Source organism: Saccopteryx leptura, chromosome 6, assembly GCF_036850995.1.
Source record: "Saccopteryx leptura isolate mSacLep1 chromosome 6, mSacLep1_pri_phased_curated, whole genome shotgun sequence".
Lineage (NCBI taxonomy): Eukaryota > Metazoa > Chordata > Mammalia > Chiroptera > Emballonuridae > Saccopteryx > Saccopteryx leptura.
The window spans coordinates 171,185,573-171,203,285 of NC_089508.1; the positions used below are offsets into that span (position 1 = coordinate 171,185,573).

A 17,713-nucleotide genomic window follows, 5' to 3' on the forward strand; every position below is an offset into this window, starting at 1 on the left:
TTATTTTCCATATGAGAATTCAATACTTCTCATTTACTCAAACATTTACTTGAAAGAAAACCTTGCAGTGATGAAATGAGAAAAGGTGGATAAAACATAACAAGTGATGAACAAAGTGAATAGGTTATGTTCTCTTTCCCTTCTCCCCACTCTTTTCCCTCCTCCATTACTTAATTGCAGAGGCCAATCTGTGCTAGAGAGCTAAACCCATATCCAAACTAAATCTAGATTAAAAATTAAGACACACTAAATGCACAAATGTAAGATAATACATTCACAAGTCACTGGGGCCAACAAAAATGTTAACAGAATTCAGAAAACCACAAGATTATCAGAACTAAATTTGTCCAAAAAAGCCTCATGACAATGACCTGTTGCAAGTCAGATCCTGAAGAAGGGACAATACTGTATTTGAAAAGGAAAGGCAGGGGCAAGAACAGACTTATAGCCTGACCTGTGGTGGCGCAGTGGATAAAGCATTGACCTGGAAATGCTGAGGTCGTCGGTTCGAAACCCTGGGCTTGCCTGGTCAAGGCACATATGGGAGTTGATGCTTCCAGCTCCTCCCCACCTTCTCTGTCTCTCTCTCCCTCTGTGTGTCTCTCTCTCCCTTTCTCTCTCCTCTCTAAAATGAATAAATAAAAAATTTAAAAAAAAAGAACAGACTTATAGGAAGGAGAGTCAAAGTGGCTGATACTTTCGGGCTATATTAGAGGCTCTTGAAAGCCAGGTTAAAGAGCTTTTAAATTCTATAAATAACCGGGGGAATTATCTATAGGGTGTGGCTGAGACATAATTATATCAATACTTTAGGGTTAGCCTTGGCACCAGCACACAGTATGAAAATCAGAAGTAGGGGAAGGACTGACAGTGACATGGAGACCAATTATGACAGTTAAAGATTTGAAACTAGCGACTTTTTTTTACTGAGAAATCTTTTTATAAAAATATCTTACTAAAGAAATTACTGAAATATTTTTACTGCTATCAGACCTAACGACTTCTTCTTTTTTTTTTTTTTCATTTTTCTGAAGCTGGAAACAGGGAGAGACAGTCAGACAGACTCCCGCATGCGCCCGACCGGGATCCACCCGGCACGCCCACCAGGGGCGATGCTCTGCCCATCCGGGGCGTCGCCATGTTGCAACCAGAGCCACTCTAGCGCCTAAGGCAGAGGCCACAGAGCCATCCCCAGCGCCCGGGCCATCTTTGCTCCAATGGAGCCTTGGCTGCGGGAGGAGAAGAGAGAGACAGAGAGGAAAGCGAGGCGGAGGGGTGGAGAAGCAAATGGGCGCTTCTCCTATGTGCCCTGGCCGGGAATCGAACCCAGGTCCTCCGCACGCTAGGCCGACGCTCTACCGCTGAGCCAACCGGCCAGGGCCTACGACTTCTAAGAACAACAAATCAGCATAATTATAAGTATGCAGTTCAGATTAAAGGATCGAATTATGTTCCATTCCTAAAAATATATTTGTTTAATGTATGTCCTCCCCTTCAGACTATCAACTTGGTATATGAGATGGTTCATTTTATGCCTCAATCTGACAAGGCTAAGTGATGCTGAGTAAAAAATTATATTGGGGTGTCAGTGACTGTGTCTTTGGAGGCTACCATTTGAATCAAGATTAGCATTTGAATGATAGAATAAGGAAAGAAGATCACCTTGGTTTGCAGGCCTTGAGGCTTGGACTAGAACTACACTGGTTTTCCTAGACTTCCAGCTTGCAGACCACAGATCATAGGACTTCTTAAATTTTGTAACTGTGAGCCAATCCCTCATAATCTCTTTCAGTTTATCTAGGTAAAATCCATTGGTTCTGTTTCTGCAGAAAATCCCAACATAATAGAGGCAGCCACTGTATCTGTTTTATTTACAACTCTGTACTCCCAGCATCCAGCACAATGCAGGAAATGCTTAGTCATATTTGCTGAATTAAAGAAATAAAAGCCAAACAAGAGGCTGTAAAATGCTAAAAGCTTGATTTGACAGATAAAGAAAACAAAAAGAAATGTAAAACACTATCTGCACTGAAAGTGTAAAGTCAACACTACTTATCTTTGACTCAAATATGACAATAACTATAAAAGTTTAAAAGTGACAGTTTTAATAGGCAAAAGTCTTTCCCTATGCCAATTTCTCTTCCCATCTTTAGGTTAATTTGACAGTTAAGTAATGTCAGTCCTTACTGAACAACTAAAAAGTGTAAGCGCTAAACCAGTGCTATAAAACCCATTTTCATAGCACCTACATTGTCAAGACATAGTCTCTTTTTTATATATATAAAAAATGTATTGATTTGAGAGAGAGAGAGAGAGAGAGAGAGAGAGAAGGAATGAGAGAGACAGAGACATGAGTCTGTTCCTATATGTGCCCTGATTGGGGATAGATTGGGGATACTCTAACCAGCTATCCGGCCAGGGCTTCAAGACACTGTCTCTTAAACTTACTCTTGACAAAACATCAGCATCCAACCTTTATGTTCCTTTTTATGAGGGTAGAAAGTAAGGATCTGGTCTAGTACACTCCTGTTGAACTCTTAAGAAGTAGCTCAAATTCCCCCTTTTAGGTTGCTATTGCTAATAGATCAGCCACCTTGCTCTCTGTCTATACTCCTTTAATACTTATGTATGCCATTCTTAACAGTATAATTTCACCATTAATAACAGAAATGGTCTTAAAAATTACCTACAGGCAATTCTTGTTTGTCTTTTCCTATCCCACTCTTTCTTCCTGTTTCTTAGTGTAATGACGCCATATTGGCTTCTCTCTCTCTCTTTTTTTTTTTTGATGTGTTTGTATGTTGTGGTTAACAATTAATTTATAGCAATTAAAGGCAGTTCCTTAAGACCCTCCCCTCTCTAAATTACCAGGTTCCAAAAGTTAAAAAACAAAAAAATTTAATTACCAGGTTCCAACAGTAAGGCACCCTCACCCACAATACAGAGCCATCCTCTCAATTCTTCTGGTACTGCAGTCATTTGTTGATTACTTTGGAAACTGCAGGCATCTACCAACTAACCTTTAGCCTAAAACTATAAGTACTTATTAAGCTCCATCTTATTAATGGGCATTCATCATGAAAACAGAACCAATAATACAAGACAGGTTCGGTTTGACTCCATTTTGATTCGTGGTAACTTTCAGCCTTTCTGAAAGAAAACTAGACACCAGACTAAATGTGAGCTACCTCCTGGTTTTCCACTAATTCTTGGTAAACGAAATTGTTATGTAACTCATTTTCCGTAAGCTTCCCTGCCCATATTTGCTCCTCAGATTTATTGCCTTCATTTTACTTTGAATATAAGAAATTCAGAATTTAATGATCTAAACCTGATTTCTCCTGCCATAAAACATTTAGGAGCATCAATTTCCTTCTCTAGCAAGTTTATACTTAAAATACAATAAGGAAAACAGCTGAGACAGAAGAAAATGGCCATCGAACTAGAGGAATAACAGGTGTGAAGATAGTAAAGGTGTCAGATTGTAAGGAGTCTTGAAAATCAAGCAGCGAATTTTAGAGTAGGCCAAGAACAGAGATTCCACGAGCCCTGTAACTCGAGGGAAACTATCCCACTTTAATGCACCATGTTTCTGTGATAAAGTCAGAGGCTGAGTTGTTATTAGGGCTGGGCAACTGGACTTTGCTCCACATATTAAAATATAGAATATTAATTTAAAGAGTAAACAATTAAAAAACTCACTGCATTTACATCATGGTAGTACAGTAAAAGCAACTGAATCTAGCAAGTGTGATTTGTTTAAACCTATAGCTAGGCATTAGATGCAATGTTTTCCTGTGGACTCAACAAGAAAGTTGATTTAAAGTGTAACATTGACATTAGTTAATAAATACAAGAAATTGAAAAAAAAAGACAGACACTATAGATCAGGGGTCCCCAAACTTTTTACACAGGGGGCCAGTTCACTGTCCCTCAGACCGTTGGAGGGCCAGACTATAAAAAAAAACTATGAACAAATCCCTATGCACACTGCACATATCTTATTTTAAAGTAAAAAAACAAAACGGGAACAAATACAATATTTAAAATAAAGAACAAGTAAATTTAAATCAACAAACTGACCAGTATTTCAATGGGAACTATGGGCCTGCTTTTGGCTAATGAGATGGTCAAGGTCCGGTTCCATATTTGTCACTGCTAGCTGTAACAAGTGATATGACGCGCTTCCGGAGCCATGACGCGTGCGTTCCACATCACCGGAATATAGTCCTGTATGTGAGCGATGCCGCCATATACAGTACTCCAGGAGCACAGGATGTGGATGCCATATCTGTGCTGGCTGGATAAATGGCCTCAGGGGGCCGCAGTTTGGGGACCCCTGTTTTACTTCATCGAACCTTTCCCAGAACTGTTCAATCTTTCTTAACTGGCTGTTTCCCACCTTTATAATCTTATACCCCTGGTAAAGACATTAACAAGCACGGAAGTAACTTAAAATTGAACAAGCCTAGGAAGGGAAAGAAAGAACTATTAGAAATCTACCAACTAAGAAACCAACCCTGCATCAAATGTATTTAGCCACAATTACTAAGAACTTGAGTTGTGGGGGTTTGCAGTAACTAATTCATTCTAACAATAAGAGTTCTAAATCTTTTAGCGCCATGGACCCCTCCCCCATCTTCTGTAGTTTGATGAAGGCTATAGATCTTTTTCAGAATGTTTTAAATGCACAAAGTAAATAAAATACATAGAATTATAAAGGAAACCAATTATATGGAAATCCAGCTACCATAAAAGCTTGATCAAATCCTTTCTAATAGGCTAATATTACTACTTACAAAAATTAGCAGATAGTAGAGCGTCGGCCTGGCGTGCGGGGGACCCAGGTTCGATTCCCGGCCAGGACACATAGGAGAAGCGCCCATTTGCTTCTCCACCCCCCCCTCCTTCCTCTCTGTCTCTCTCTTCCCCTCTCGCAGCCAAGGCTCCATTGGAGCAAAGATGGCCAGGGCGCTGGGGATGGCTCCTTGGCCTCTGCCCCAGGTGCTAGAGTGGCTCTGGTCACGGCAAAGCGACACCCCCGGAGGGGCAGAGCTTCGCCCCTGGTGGGCGTGCCGGGTGGATCCCGGTCAGGCGCATGCGGGAGTCTGTCTGACTGTCTCTCCCTGTTTCCACCTTCAGAAAAATACAACAACAAAAAAAAAGCAGATATTCATTCTGAAATATCCCCTAATTTTTGTGAGCAGTCTATATAGAGACAGAATAAAGTAGATGAATGGTTGTATAGGGTTCGCAGAATATGGCGGTTGCACAACTCTACCAGTTTTATAAACCAATAAATTTAACACTTTAATTTTTTTAATTATCAATTGATTTTAGAGATAGAGGAGGGGGGAGAGAGTGGAGGGAGGGAAGGAGAGAGAGAGACACTGATTTGTTGTTACACTTCTTACTGCATTGATTGATTGATTCTTATATGTGCCCTGACTGGAGATTGAACCTGCAACCTTCGAGTATCGTGATTCTCACCAACTTGAAGCTTTAACCCAGCTAGGGCTAAATTACACATTTTGAATAAGTGAAGCTTTATGTTATAAATTAACTCAATAAAGCTGTAAAATTTTTTTCTAAAATTTGCTCCTCCATAGTCTCTGAATACATATTAAGCACCTATTATGCCTGATACTGCAGGTGTTATAGGCATCTTAAGGTCTAGAGAAGAACAGATAAATGACAAAAGCAACATAAAAGTAATAACAAGGTAAATGCAAAATATAGGAGAGAGCAATTTATCCAGAGAAGATAAAAGGGAAGGTTTCCTAGAAAATTCAGCACTTGAGCTAAATTTTGAAAGATGCCTGGTTTATTGTGTTAGCTTCCTAAATATCAGTTCCAGTAATTCCTCTGGGGTTTCATGGAGCCATTTCTCTGCTACTAAAACCAACGCCCCTAGCCCTGGCCATTTGGCTCAGTGGTAGAGCGTCAGCCAGCCGTTCAGGAGTCCCGGGTTCGATTCCCGGCCAGGGCACACAGGAGAAGTGCCCATCTGCTTCTCCATCCCTCCCCCTCTCCTTCCTCTCTGTCTCTCTCTTCTTCTCCCGCAGCCAAGGCTCCATTGGAGCAAAGTTGGCCCAGGCACTGAGGATGGCTCCATGGCCTCTGCCTCAGGCGCTAGAATGGCCCTGGTTGCAACAGAGTAACGCCCCAGATGGGCAGAGCATCGCCCCCTGGTGGGCATGCGGGGGGGGGGGGGGGAGATCCGGGTCAGGGGCATGCAGGAGTCTGACTGTCTCCGTTTCCAACTTCAGAAAAATACAAAACAAACAAACAAAAACCAATGCCCCTACCCCATTATCTAACCCAAAAAGTGTACACGTACACACACACAAACACACACACGAGGAGCTCTAAAATTTGGCTTCTGTCAGATTATTCTTTGATTTTATATACTTAACCCCTCACCAGACTACCCTCAGACCATACCCTTGAGTCAACAGTTATTTACTAAGCATCACTACATCTTAGGCTTCATTCCAGCCCAAGTCCTTTAAAAATCTTATTTGCTGTCTCTTAGATGCATATTGCCTCTTCTTAAAAACTGACTTCTTAAAAAAAAAAAAACACAAAAAAACCTGACTTCTTTGGACTTCAACAGCCCTTTATCCCAGCTCTTCTCTTGCTTGATTACCTTTGAATTTTCATCAAAGGGTTCAGTCCTCATTCTCAATTTACCTTCTCCACTATCATTTCTATGCCTGGTCTTAATTCCCTGGCCTCAGTGTAGTTCTGTCTTTTCAGCTACTAACAAAAAATGTAAGAGCTAAAGGTGAGATACCCTGTCAATTTAAACTCAACATGTCCTTTTCATAAAAGTCACCTTAAGGATAGAATAGTCTGTGAGGGGAACCAAAGTTTTGCTACCCTAAAATAAGTCTTTTGGGATATTTATTTTAAGCTGGTTATTAAGAGACAAGACTCAGAATGAACCTTTCACCCACCCTCTTACCTGCCTAAAGAAAGGCAGGCAGAAAAACCTGCTTAAAGGGGCCATCACCTTAGCATCATACTATGTATCATTTCCCTGAAAATAAGACCTAGTGCAATTTTTTTCAAGCTTAGAAATATAAGGCCTCCCCTGAAAATAAGGCCTAGCGCATCTTTAGGAGCAAAAATTAATATAAGACACTGTCTATTTTCGGGAAACATGGTAATATGGCAGAGGGTGAGAAATCTATAGCAAAGCCCATCTGAACTTTCTTCTGTGTACCATTGTTTCTGGGTGGCCAGAAAGAATTTACCACCTTTGCTCTTTCTCATCTACCTGCAAATCGTGGGCTCTACACTCCCAGGCCCCTGTCCCCTTTTCTCTTTGTCCAAAATAGCATATGAAAACCTCAACTGCCCAATGCATCTCTGGGTCTTATCTTTTTATGGCATCCCCACACATAACATCCATAATAGATTTTGGCCATTTTCCCCCCTAAACCTGTCTCGTGTTAACTTGATTATTTAGCTCAGCTAGAAGAACTTAGAAGGTGGGAAGCAAGTTATGTTTTTGACACCACCCCATCTGGCAGTGCAGAGAAATGAATTTTCTGATGTCATGAACTAGAACCAAAATAATTCCAAAAGGCCAACAACATTAAGACATTATTGGCCGCTCATGAGTAAACTTGTGTTTGTACTTGCATTAGCTTAGCTATTTTAATTTTTGAAACTCAGGCTAATATAGGATTATTGTATTTGTGACTCTTCGCCCTGAAGGTCAAAGTTTGAAAAACAACACACTCTTCTATATTCTCATGTGGACTCCTTTTCTTCCTACTCCTCCAAGCGTGAGAGCACAAAATCGAAGGTACGGTAAACAAAAACAATCAGGGTGGATCCATCTACACTTGGACTATCTTCCAACAGCTCACAGTTTGAACCTACATATCAAGGATATTGTAAAATCTTTCTTCGTTGTGTTTAATCCACTAGAACGTGTAAAGTGTGTGTTTCAAAAGGAAAGAGCAGCGAAACCAGATATATTTGCAAAACGTGTATCATTACATATAGGTGATTGTTATACAGTATACCACACCAAAAAAACTACTAAAATATATAATATTTAGCAGATATGGACAAAGTTTCATTTAAATTCATTATGTGTCAATAAAGTATACTAAAGATTATTTAGATTGTTTCAATTTCATACTCAATTACAAAAAAATAGCTGGTGACATGAGATAACTTCTGCGTAAAATTGCCAATCAACAATGTGTTAACAGATACCAAATCTGATGAATGTACACAATAGCAAGACTTTATGTGAAATTAATGGACATTATCATTTAATGACATGGTAGGGCTTTCACATCAGAATTCAAAGCTCAATAAATTACTCCAGCCATATTTCTACTTTGTAAATTGGCTGAAAGTGAGTTAAGCTAATATTTTAAAAAGTCAATACCAAAAAAAAAGAAAAAAGAAGTCAATACTACAGTGATGACTATTCCCAAGAGGAACTGAGCAACTATGTTTGCATTAGGTACTCAAAATTCTATAAATGTGTATGAGCCATAACTTTCTACAGGACTCCATTAAAAAAGTAAATGCACGTAAAGTAAAAGCAGAATTTCTTTATTATGAATCACACCTTCTTTTACCCAGCACTATGTGAAGAAACATAAAAGATGCTTCCACCAGCAAGACATGTTTCTTTCCCTGAGGAGTTTGCTAGAATGCTTTCTTGTAGGAATGCATCTGAGAAATGAATAGGAAAATGATTTCACATATTGGTTTTCAGAAATCAAAGCATTTGATTGTATGAGATTACAGTGTACTTTCTAGTACCATGTTTCCTAGTATAGGGTTTCCTAAATTAACCTAATTCATAGGAGGAGGTAAATAAGAATCCAGCCATATCAAGTTGTAGTTCTAGGAAAAGATGGGGGCCCATGGGTGTAGACAGAGAAGCATTATTATTAATCTCTGAAATATGGAATAGTACAGTGAATACTAAAATTGCTGCACATCAGAAACAACCCATCCTAGCCAGTTAGTTCAGTTTGAGCACTGTCCTGAAACACCAAGACTGCAGATTTGATTCCCGGTCAATGCACATATGGGAAGTAAACAATGAATACACAACTAAGTAGAACAACAAATGAATGCTTCTTTCTCTCTCCCTCCCCATTCTGTCCCTCTAAAATCAATCAACTAAAAATAAAATAAATACCCTTAATTAAAAAAAAAGAAACCACCCAACAACCCAGAGCTTTTATAACTTGTGATGAATAAGTCATAGTCCAAACCAATTAAATCAAAATAAGTAGCTCAGGTTAGTTAGAAGCGAGGCATCAGAGTGAAGCACTGTATAGCTGAAAGAGGCAGTAAGAAATAACACATTAGCTATGTGACTTTAGTTAAATTAACCATTCCAACTCACACAATTTACATAAAACCCCAACTTAGAGGACTGTTTTAATGATTAAATGAATAATGGTCAACTGTTTTTTTCTTGCATGTACATAAAAAAATATTTAGCCACACTGAATTCAACCAACTACCCACTTATTTCAATAGTATATATCAATGTTATGAATGGACATCTATACATTTAAGTCAAAACAAAGCATTACTACAACAGAGAATTAAAGAGGAATCTTTTATCCGAAGACCTAGTTGGTTTTACGAATCCTTTTTATAAATGAAAGTTGGCATTACAAATTATAGATTCCATTTCAGGTTCAAATCTACAGGACATCACAGACAGAATCCTAACTTTAATTGTTAACATTTCCAATTTCCCTTTGCCTGACCTGTGGTGGCGCAGTGGATAAAGCATCGACCTGGAAATGCTGAGGTCACCGGTTCGAAACCCTGGGCTTGCCTGGTCAAGGCACATATGGGAGTTGATGCTTCCAGCTCCTCCCCCCCTTCTCTTTCTCTGTCTCTCCTCTGTCTCTCCCTCTCCTCTCTAAAATGAATAATAAAAAAAAAACACAAAAAACAAACATTTCCAATTTCCCTTTATATTGAGGATCACAATGTTCTATCCAGCTAAATCATTTTGTACAGTACTTCCAAAGTCCCCCATTAAAACAACACACCCACTGATAACTAATCGTGTTCTTCACGGTGATAAACAGATTACTAACCTATAGTCAAGCATGGACTAATGACATCAAATCCAGAAAAAACATGTAACTGTAATCCAAATGACCAACTTAAAAATTAAGAACCTATGCTGGCAGAGAATGTAGCTTGCCAAAGATTAGCAGTGTTTTTGAAAAATCAAATATTCTTTATACCAGTAGGGAGTGAGGCTTACCCCAGTGCATGTATTTGTTAAAAATGATTCAATGGCACATTAAAATCTGTACATTTCACTCTGTAAATTACATCTTATTTTTTTTAAATCCCATTAAAACACAATTAGTCGATGTGATATTACTGGTCATTCAAAATTTCAAGAACAGCCCTGTCTGGATAGCTTGGTTGGTTGAGAATCACCTCAATATGCCAAGGTTGCAGGTTTGATCCCTGGTCATACAAGAATCATCCAGTGAGTTGCAAGGATGGGCAGAAAAACAACAGATGTTTTTCTTTCTCAAAAAACAATAAAAATAGGCCCTGGCCGGTTGGCTCAGTAGTAGAGCGTCGGCCTGGTGTGCGGGGGACCCAGGTTCGATTCCCGGCCAGGGCACATAGGAGAAGCGCCCATTTGCTTCTCCACCCCCCCCTCCTTCCTTTCTGTCTCTCTCTTCCCCTCCCACAGCCGAGGCTCCATTGGAGCAAAGATGGCCAGGGCGCTGGGGATGGCTCCTTGGCCTCTGTCCCAGGCGCTAGAGTGGCTCTGGTTGCGGCAGAGCATCGCCCCCTGGTGGGGAGAGCATCGCCCCTGGTGGGCGTGCCGGGTGGATCCCGGTAGGGCGCATGCGGGAGTCTGTCTGACTGTCTCTCCCCGTTTCCAGCTTCAGAAAAATACAAAAAAACAAACAAACAAAAAACAATAAAAATAAAAAACCTTACTAAATGCTACTTTGGGTTCAGCTTAAATGTACTCGGAAACAAAATGATCTAGCTCTAAAAATAGATATATTCTTATAAATACACTGTATTTATATGCAATAATAAAATCTACAAAAAAAGGTACTAAAATATACTACGTATGGATTAACAAGTATTTACCCCAATTTAAAATATAAATGTCCAAGAAAATTCTCATCTGGCAATCCATGAATTGAAAAGGGAGAATAAAAATTATAAGCATCTAGTTAATACAAACAATAGATTCCTTTCACTTACAGAAGAGCTATTCAGGTGCTCTGTATGAGAAATGCCATCATGAAGCAGTGTGGCTCTGCAGCTTTGAATGAAAAGGTGTGGGGCATGTGAGCGGGCATGATTTGACCTTGATGTAAAGGTGACAATAGTTCGCAGGAAAATTCAGTTAGGAGACTAGTACCCCCTCTGAAAGTCAAGTCTAATTTGTATTATGAGGTGTTAAGCTATTATCTCCCAGGTTTCATCAAGTTCAAAAATGCTACCTAAGCATCATTACCTCATTCCATAACTAAGAACCCATGATTAAAAGCCAACATAAGCATCTTTAGTATATTGTGGATTCAGTTACCCTATGAGTTAAAATCACATTTCTCATGCATCCAGAGATCTCTCTAATAAAGACATACCCAGTACAGATGTCATCTTTGTTCTCTGGTAACAGCATTATAACTTATTTACAAAATATATCCTCCATGGCAAAAAGCTAAGATTAAAATTTAAACTGCTTTTAACAGTGAAGAGTAAGGATTAACTAGTACTTTAAAAAAATACCTTCTAGAATACTTGACATTCAGACGGCAAAAAAGGTTAAAACAACAAGAATTCTCCTATGCCCCTCCCATCTCCTTTATTTATGATTTTCTTATAAAAGTAGATTTCACTAATTTACCTCCTTCTAAATGATAACCTATGGTTTACCTGGTGGAGATGTCATTTTTAAGAATCTTGAGCGGCATCTCATTACTAAATAACATTCAAAGGTAAGATTTAGATGTGACATCAAACTCTGATGAAATGTGTTCTAGCTACTACCTGAAAACAAGTCTGAAATTTCAGAACTGAAATTTCTGAGATCAACTAGACCAAACAAATCCCTACCCAAAACTCAAATGCAAAAACCATTTTTTCAGAAGAGCGGGAAACCCTAAACTTTTCTGTCCAGCATGCTCTTTTCCCACTCTAACAAAATTAAAAAACTAAGTTGGTAAAACCCTATTTTTTTCATAGATGAGGTAAATGACAGGGCCAAGGAAGCTGAAGAACTGACAGACCCCAGATCACTCAGTCAACACCACAAGGCAGATCTAGAGCTTGGTGATACTGTAATTGCTTCTTTAAAGAACACATTAATTGAGAGTGTCACAAAGAAAGAGGGAGGGTTTTTTTTTTTTAACAGAAATACAGTACTTTTAATTGAGCTCCCAGAGGCCTATTCACAAGGTCATAGGATTTTAGTTTCTTAAAAACACCAAGAGATCGCCTGACCAGGTGGTGGCGCAGTGAATAGAGCATTGGAACTGGGATGCAGAGGACCCAGGTTCGAGACCCCAAGGTCGCCAGCTTGAGCGCGGGCGGGCTCATCTGGTTTGAGCAAAGGCCTACCAGCTTGAGCCCAAGGTCGCTGGCTCCAGCAAGGGGTTACTCGGTCTGCTGAAGGCCGTGGTCAAGGCACATATGAGAAAGCAATCAATGAACAACTAAGGTGTTGCAACGTGCAATGAAAAACTAACGATTGATGCTTCTCATCTCTCTCCATTCCTGTCTGTCTGTCCCTGTCTATCCCTCTCTGACTCACTCTGTCTCTGTAAAAAATAAATAAATAAAAAATTTAAAAAATCAAGAGACTGAATGTCATCCTCTCATTTTTGCTCATCACATGGGATGCTATGTCTCTAGGAAATGATACCATAATCCAGAGCAGGTCTGCTCTGTAGGTCAGTGTATTTATAAGGATATATCAAAGTATAAGTATAATAAAGACAATGGGGGGACTCGAATGAGTGAGGTGTAAATGCAGCAAAACCTCAACTTTAAAAATTAAGTGTCAATACTTCTAAAACAATAATATATAGATTACCTTATTTAATCTAAACTGAAGTAAATTTAATTCATTATTTACCAAATAAACATTTATTGAGCACATATGATATATAGGAGATGTGGAAATAATGAACAAACTGAGGGGATGGGAAGATGTTGTCACCCAAATAAAGATTTATGTAAGTCTTCCTTATCTTTTCTGCTTCTGTGGAAAAGAGTTCTCACACTTAAAACCAATGAACCACATTTGTGTCTATGTACTGACTCTACCACTCCTAAAACAAATTGACTCAATCCCCACACCCTTACCCAATTACTACACTCTGCCTGAGACAACTCCCAGAAGCCACACTCTATACTTGGATGCCTGCCCCAACCAGTTCACCAAGCTCTCTTCCTGAAATCCCATCTCTCTCCCAGAAAGCTGTAACTTGAAGGCCTGGTTAATCTCTGTAGCTCCACCCACATTTTATAACTACCACAACTCTCTGCACACATAATAGATGCCTAGTATTTTATTCACATGTTAATTTCCTTTATTCATTGCTTATTCAGTATATTAACTATTGCCCTTGTTGGTCTGTATCCATGTTGTTCTTAAGTAAAAGCTACTGGATAAAAGGTCATGTATTTAATTTGGATTTAACTTAAAAGAGCAGATGCTTAATGCTTTTTGAAAATGCTTTCAGATGTATTAAACTCAACCTGATTTGTGAAATTTATAAAATCTCCCAACATGGATGAATCTAAAAAGCATTATGAGAAGCCAAACACAACATATGATTGCATTTATATAAAATTCTAGGGAAAACTAGCCAATGAAAAGCAAACCAGTGGGGGCTAGGGATGCAGAAATTACTTATGCAAAGGAAATTGACATTTTCTTTGAGAAGAAAAAAGTTTTGTATTTTAATCAAAATTTCCATTCTTCCACATTATCAAATTTCTTTTCCTACAAAAAGGGGGAGATAATTTAAAATCTCAAATCTAGATCTCAGATTTCACATTAATCTTTTTTTGATACAGCTTTTTTTTTGGATTGATTTCAGAGGGGAGAGGAAGAGAGGGAGTACCGGGAGGAGGGGGGAGAAGAGATATTCATTTGCTGTTCCACTTAGTTGTGCACTCACACTGGTAGCTTCCTGTATGTACCCTGACCAGGGATCCAACCACAATCTTGGTGTTTTAGGGGGATGCTCTAAACGGATTGAGCTAACCCATCAGTGCCACATTAATATTTCTTTCAAAAGATAAACCTAGGATTTTCTTCCAAATAATTTACTTTATCACTTATAACCAATAGAACATCTTTATCATTCAATTTCTCCATTTATAATGTCTATCAGCATTGGAAAGGATAGAGTTACTTTGGTTGTTTCCATATCGGAATAAATGTATGTAATCTAGTAATTGATTCAAGATTTGAGGAATAGAAATTGGAATAGAAGAGGCTACAGTAAATACCAATTCCTCTTAATTCTCAATTATCTCTTGATCTTTGCTATTTTTGAGTTAATTATTGGAAAATCCCTGGGTTTTAAGCTACATTTTGTCTCAATTCTAGGAAAAGACTCAACCTCAAAAGTCAAACTATTAGAAAACCTTTTAAACACTTAAGAGAACCCAGCCTCTTTTATCTGGTAATGTTTTATTGTGACTACCATTTCTACTTGCCTTCACCCTCCCACCCCCACATGGCCACAATTTCCAATATGACCGACGAGTTAGTGACCAAGTAACTCAACAGGTTGAAGTTACTTATCCAAGTGTGATTTTGTGATTAAGTTTTCTTTTAATACAACTGAGATCTGAGTAAATTTCAACATAGCACTGCACTCAAAACTGCCTTTGCTATTACTCATAAAAATTTAGTACACAGACTGAAATGCAGCCAACACTGCCATTCTTGAAAGAGTAATTAACACTTTTAAAAGGACTCTCAAGGATTCTGCACAGTATAATTTTATAATTTCACGTCGCATCTGCTGCAGAGATCAGAGACTGTCATTATACCCACTCCTTCCTTGAACCCCACCACCGCCTGCAGCTTTATTCTTAGCTTTTCAAAGGTTTAATCCACTCAGGGCTGCTAAAGGGGGAATGAAGGAAGCTTCACTTGTGAACTCAAGCAGAGAAAGGGGCAGGAAAATACGGTTGAGTCACGTCGTTCCGCCATTTTCTAAGCGGAGGAGGAAGACATGTTGGAACAAAAACACAACAAAAGAGCAGCCATTTCCCAAGCCAGCTCCAATAGCAGCCCGAACTGACTGAGCCGGGTCACTCTGGCACCTTCAAATCCACTTCCCTGGACAAACCTAAGAACATCAGAGACGCCGTATGTAAAGAAAGCAACCTGCAACCCTTCAGGGTAGGGATCAAAGATGACCTGCAGACTTCCTTAACTGCAAAGGCAAGCCTCTGGAAAAAGGTCGGAAACTACACTGAGCGCAGTGTAATAAACTAAAATTCTAACCCAAGTTGTCAAACTGAAATTTACTCAGAGATTGTGCTGACTTACGGCCCAAAGGAAACCACCAGCCAAAAGGCAGCCCAGGTAACTCAAAAACCAAGACCCGGATGCAGCAGGTCCCGTTCCCTGCCTCGGCCCATTCCCCCACTCCGTGCTTCCCTCGGAGGGTCGCTCGCCTGGTGCTCACGGGTTCTTACCGTATGTGGGGGATGCCAACCCCACCCTGAAGAATCTTATAGAGTTTGCTCTCGTACAGCAACTGGGGATGCCTGGCCTTCTGAGATTCTAGCTTCACTGCCACTTCCTGCAGGGGAGAGAAGGGATAATGGCATCAACATCCCCGCGGACTCAATGTCACTTGAGCAAGGAGGGAAGACCTTTAGCAAAGCCCCAGCTCGCGGCTGGAAGGTGAAAAGTGAGAGGCTGGAAAGAGAAAGCTCTCTTTGTAATTAGAAAAAGAGGCTCCAGCCTCAAAGGGCCTCTTCAAGGGGTAGTGACGAAGTCGGCACGTCCTCTAAAGTGCAGGGAAATGATTCATCCAGAAAACGTAATGAGAGGCTATGAAGAAGCCAGGCGATCGGAAGCCGTCGTAATTGGAAGAAGCCCAGTAGAATTAAATATAGATGTAGATACATACAGAAAATCAGGGGGACTCCAGAATATAGGATGTTGCCGTTTTCACCTTAGACGACGATTTTAAAAAGTTAGATTACGGTACATTTTAACGAGCCGGCAAACTTCTTAGTTCACCCAAGCTCTCTACCGTGTTCTTTCCCTTTTAGGGAAAGAGCGTGGGAGAGGTTCCTAAGCCGGGAAAACTAGCTCCCTCTGGACCCCCCAGTGCGTGCGTGCGGTGGGAAAGGGCCCGAGCAACTGGGGGGAGGGGAACAGGCGCAGCGTTGTCGTGGACCCCACCCCAGGTGATTACCTCTCCATTGGTGATGTTGATCGCCAGATAAATGTCCCCGAAGGAGCCAGAACCGATCTTCCGTACCAGTTTATATTTCCCTCCAACAATGAATTCGGCCTTGGAGCCGCTGCTGCTCGCCATCCTGAGAGACGGAGACGGTGGCTGGGGCCAAGCCCCGACACCTCTGAGCGCAGGACAGAGGCCTCTGGGCTCGTCCCCTGAGCAAGTCTGCGGAGGAGGGCGGCAGGAAACGGAAAACGGTGGCTTTTGGCGTCACAGGGCCCAGAATCTGCCAAGGAGAATCTGATCACAGCCGCTCAGTCAGGTTTCTTTTTGCCAGGCCGCAGTCTGTGAGGGTTTCTCGCGGTTCCCAAGCTGGGTCACTTGTTTCTGGGCGGCCACCGCTGCCTCGCTCCCGCGGCGACGTCGCGGGCTGGAAATGGGGCGCGGTGAGTTAGGGCGGTGATACCGCTGCCACCACTGCCGCCGGCTCCCGCCCGGAGGGACCCCTGTCACTCCGCCGATGCCGCCATCTTGTTACTCCGGCTCCAGCCAACGCAAAATGCCCCCAGTCCCCGGGAGCCGCTTCTTCACGGCGCAGAGCACTCTGGGAAAGGGATTTCAGGCGCTAGCCCCGGAGGGTCGGCAGCGAGGAGGGCGGAACCGGACCCGCAAAAGCCGCGGCTCACGCTCCGAGCGTCACCCTGTCACCGCCCAACTGCTCATGCGTACTGCAGCCCTGCTGACTGGGCAGGCGCGTTGCGGCCTCTTCTCATCCCCCTGCCCCGGGCTCATTTCTACTTCCGGTCGCCGGCTGTTCCGCTCTTGCTACCTGTTTGTTAGTCACCTCGGTAACGCCCGGTCTTCGAAGGGCGTGCGGCCCCAGTCCTCCAGAGCAGTTAAAGAGGCGTCACCTTAATTTTTCTTGAAAGATGGAAGCTTCAGGTCTTGGAGTTGGATATTGATCTTTGCTCTTTGTTCTGGGCGGTTTTAAACCTTTGATCTTTCTGCCACGCCCCCCGACCGGTCTATTCCTGCCCAATTTCTATTTTGAAAGAAGCTATCGCCTCTGGTGGAGAGGAAGAGAAACGCAGCCCTGGGCTGGCTGGGTTTGTTCAGAGCTCCCAATTTTTGCAAAATCTAGTTGATTAGTCTTAATAATTGGAATTCTGTCCTTAACAGAGTGTTGGAGACCCTCTTACAGGAGGGGGAAGAGGGAGAACAGGAATTACCTTGCTGTCTATTTCTGTATTGTTGCCCCACTGACAATTGGATCCCTA

The 17,713-nt window shown here is 41.2% G+C and overlaps 1 protein-coding gene across 7 annotated transcripts in view; it reads right to left on the minus strand.

Annotated features, from left to right (window-relative positions):
• The window catches only part of CSNK1A1 (casein kinase 1 alpha 1), a 47,447-nt gene extending 30,076 nt beyond the window's left edge, over window positions 1–17,371 (minus strand). For 3 of the 7 annotated variants that reach the window (XM_066343635.1, XM_066343632.1, XM_066343634.1), the window contains exons 1-2: window positions 16,452–17,371; window positions 15,721–15,827 (exon numbers count right to left, since the gene is read on the minus strand). In XM_066343635.1, coding sequence (XP_066199732.1) covers window positions 15,721–15,827; window positions 16,452–16,574 — 230 coding nt within the window. In that variant the 5' untranslated portion in view covers window positions 16,575–17,371. The remainder of the gene's footprint in view (window positions 1–15,720; window positions 15,828–16,451) is intronic. The other 4 variants (XM_066343637.1, XM_066343633.1, XM_066343639.1 and 1 more) reach the window with 2 other exon arrangements.
• Window positions 17,372–17,713: the final 342 nt, after the last annotated feature.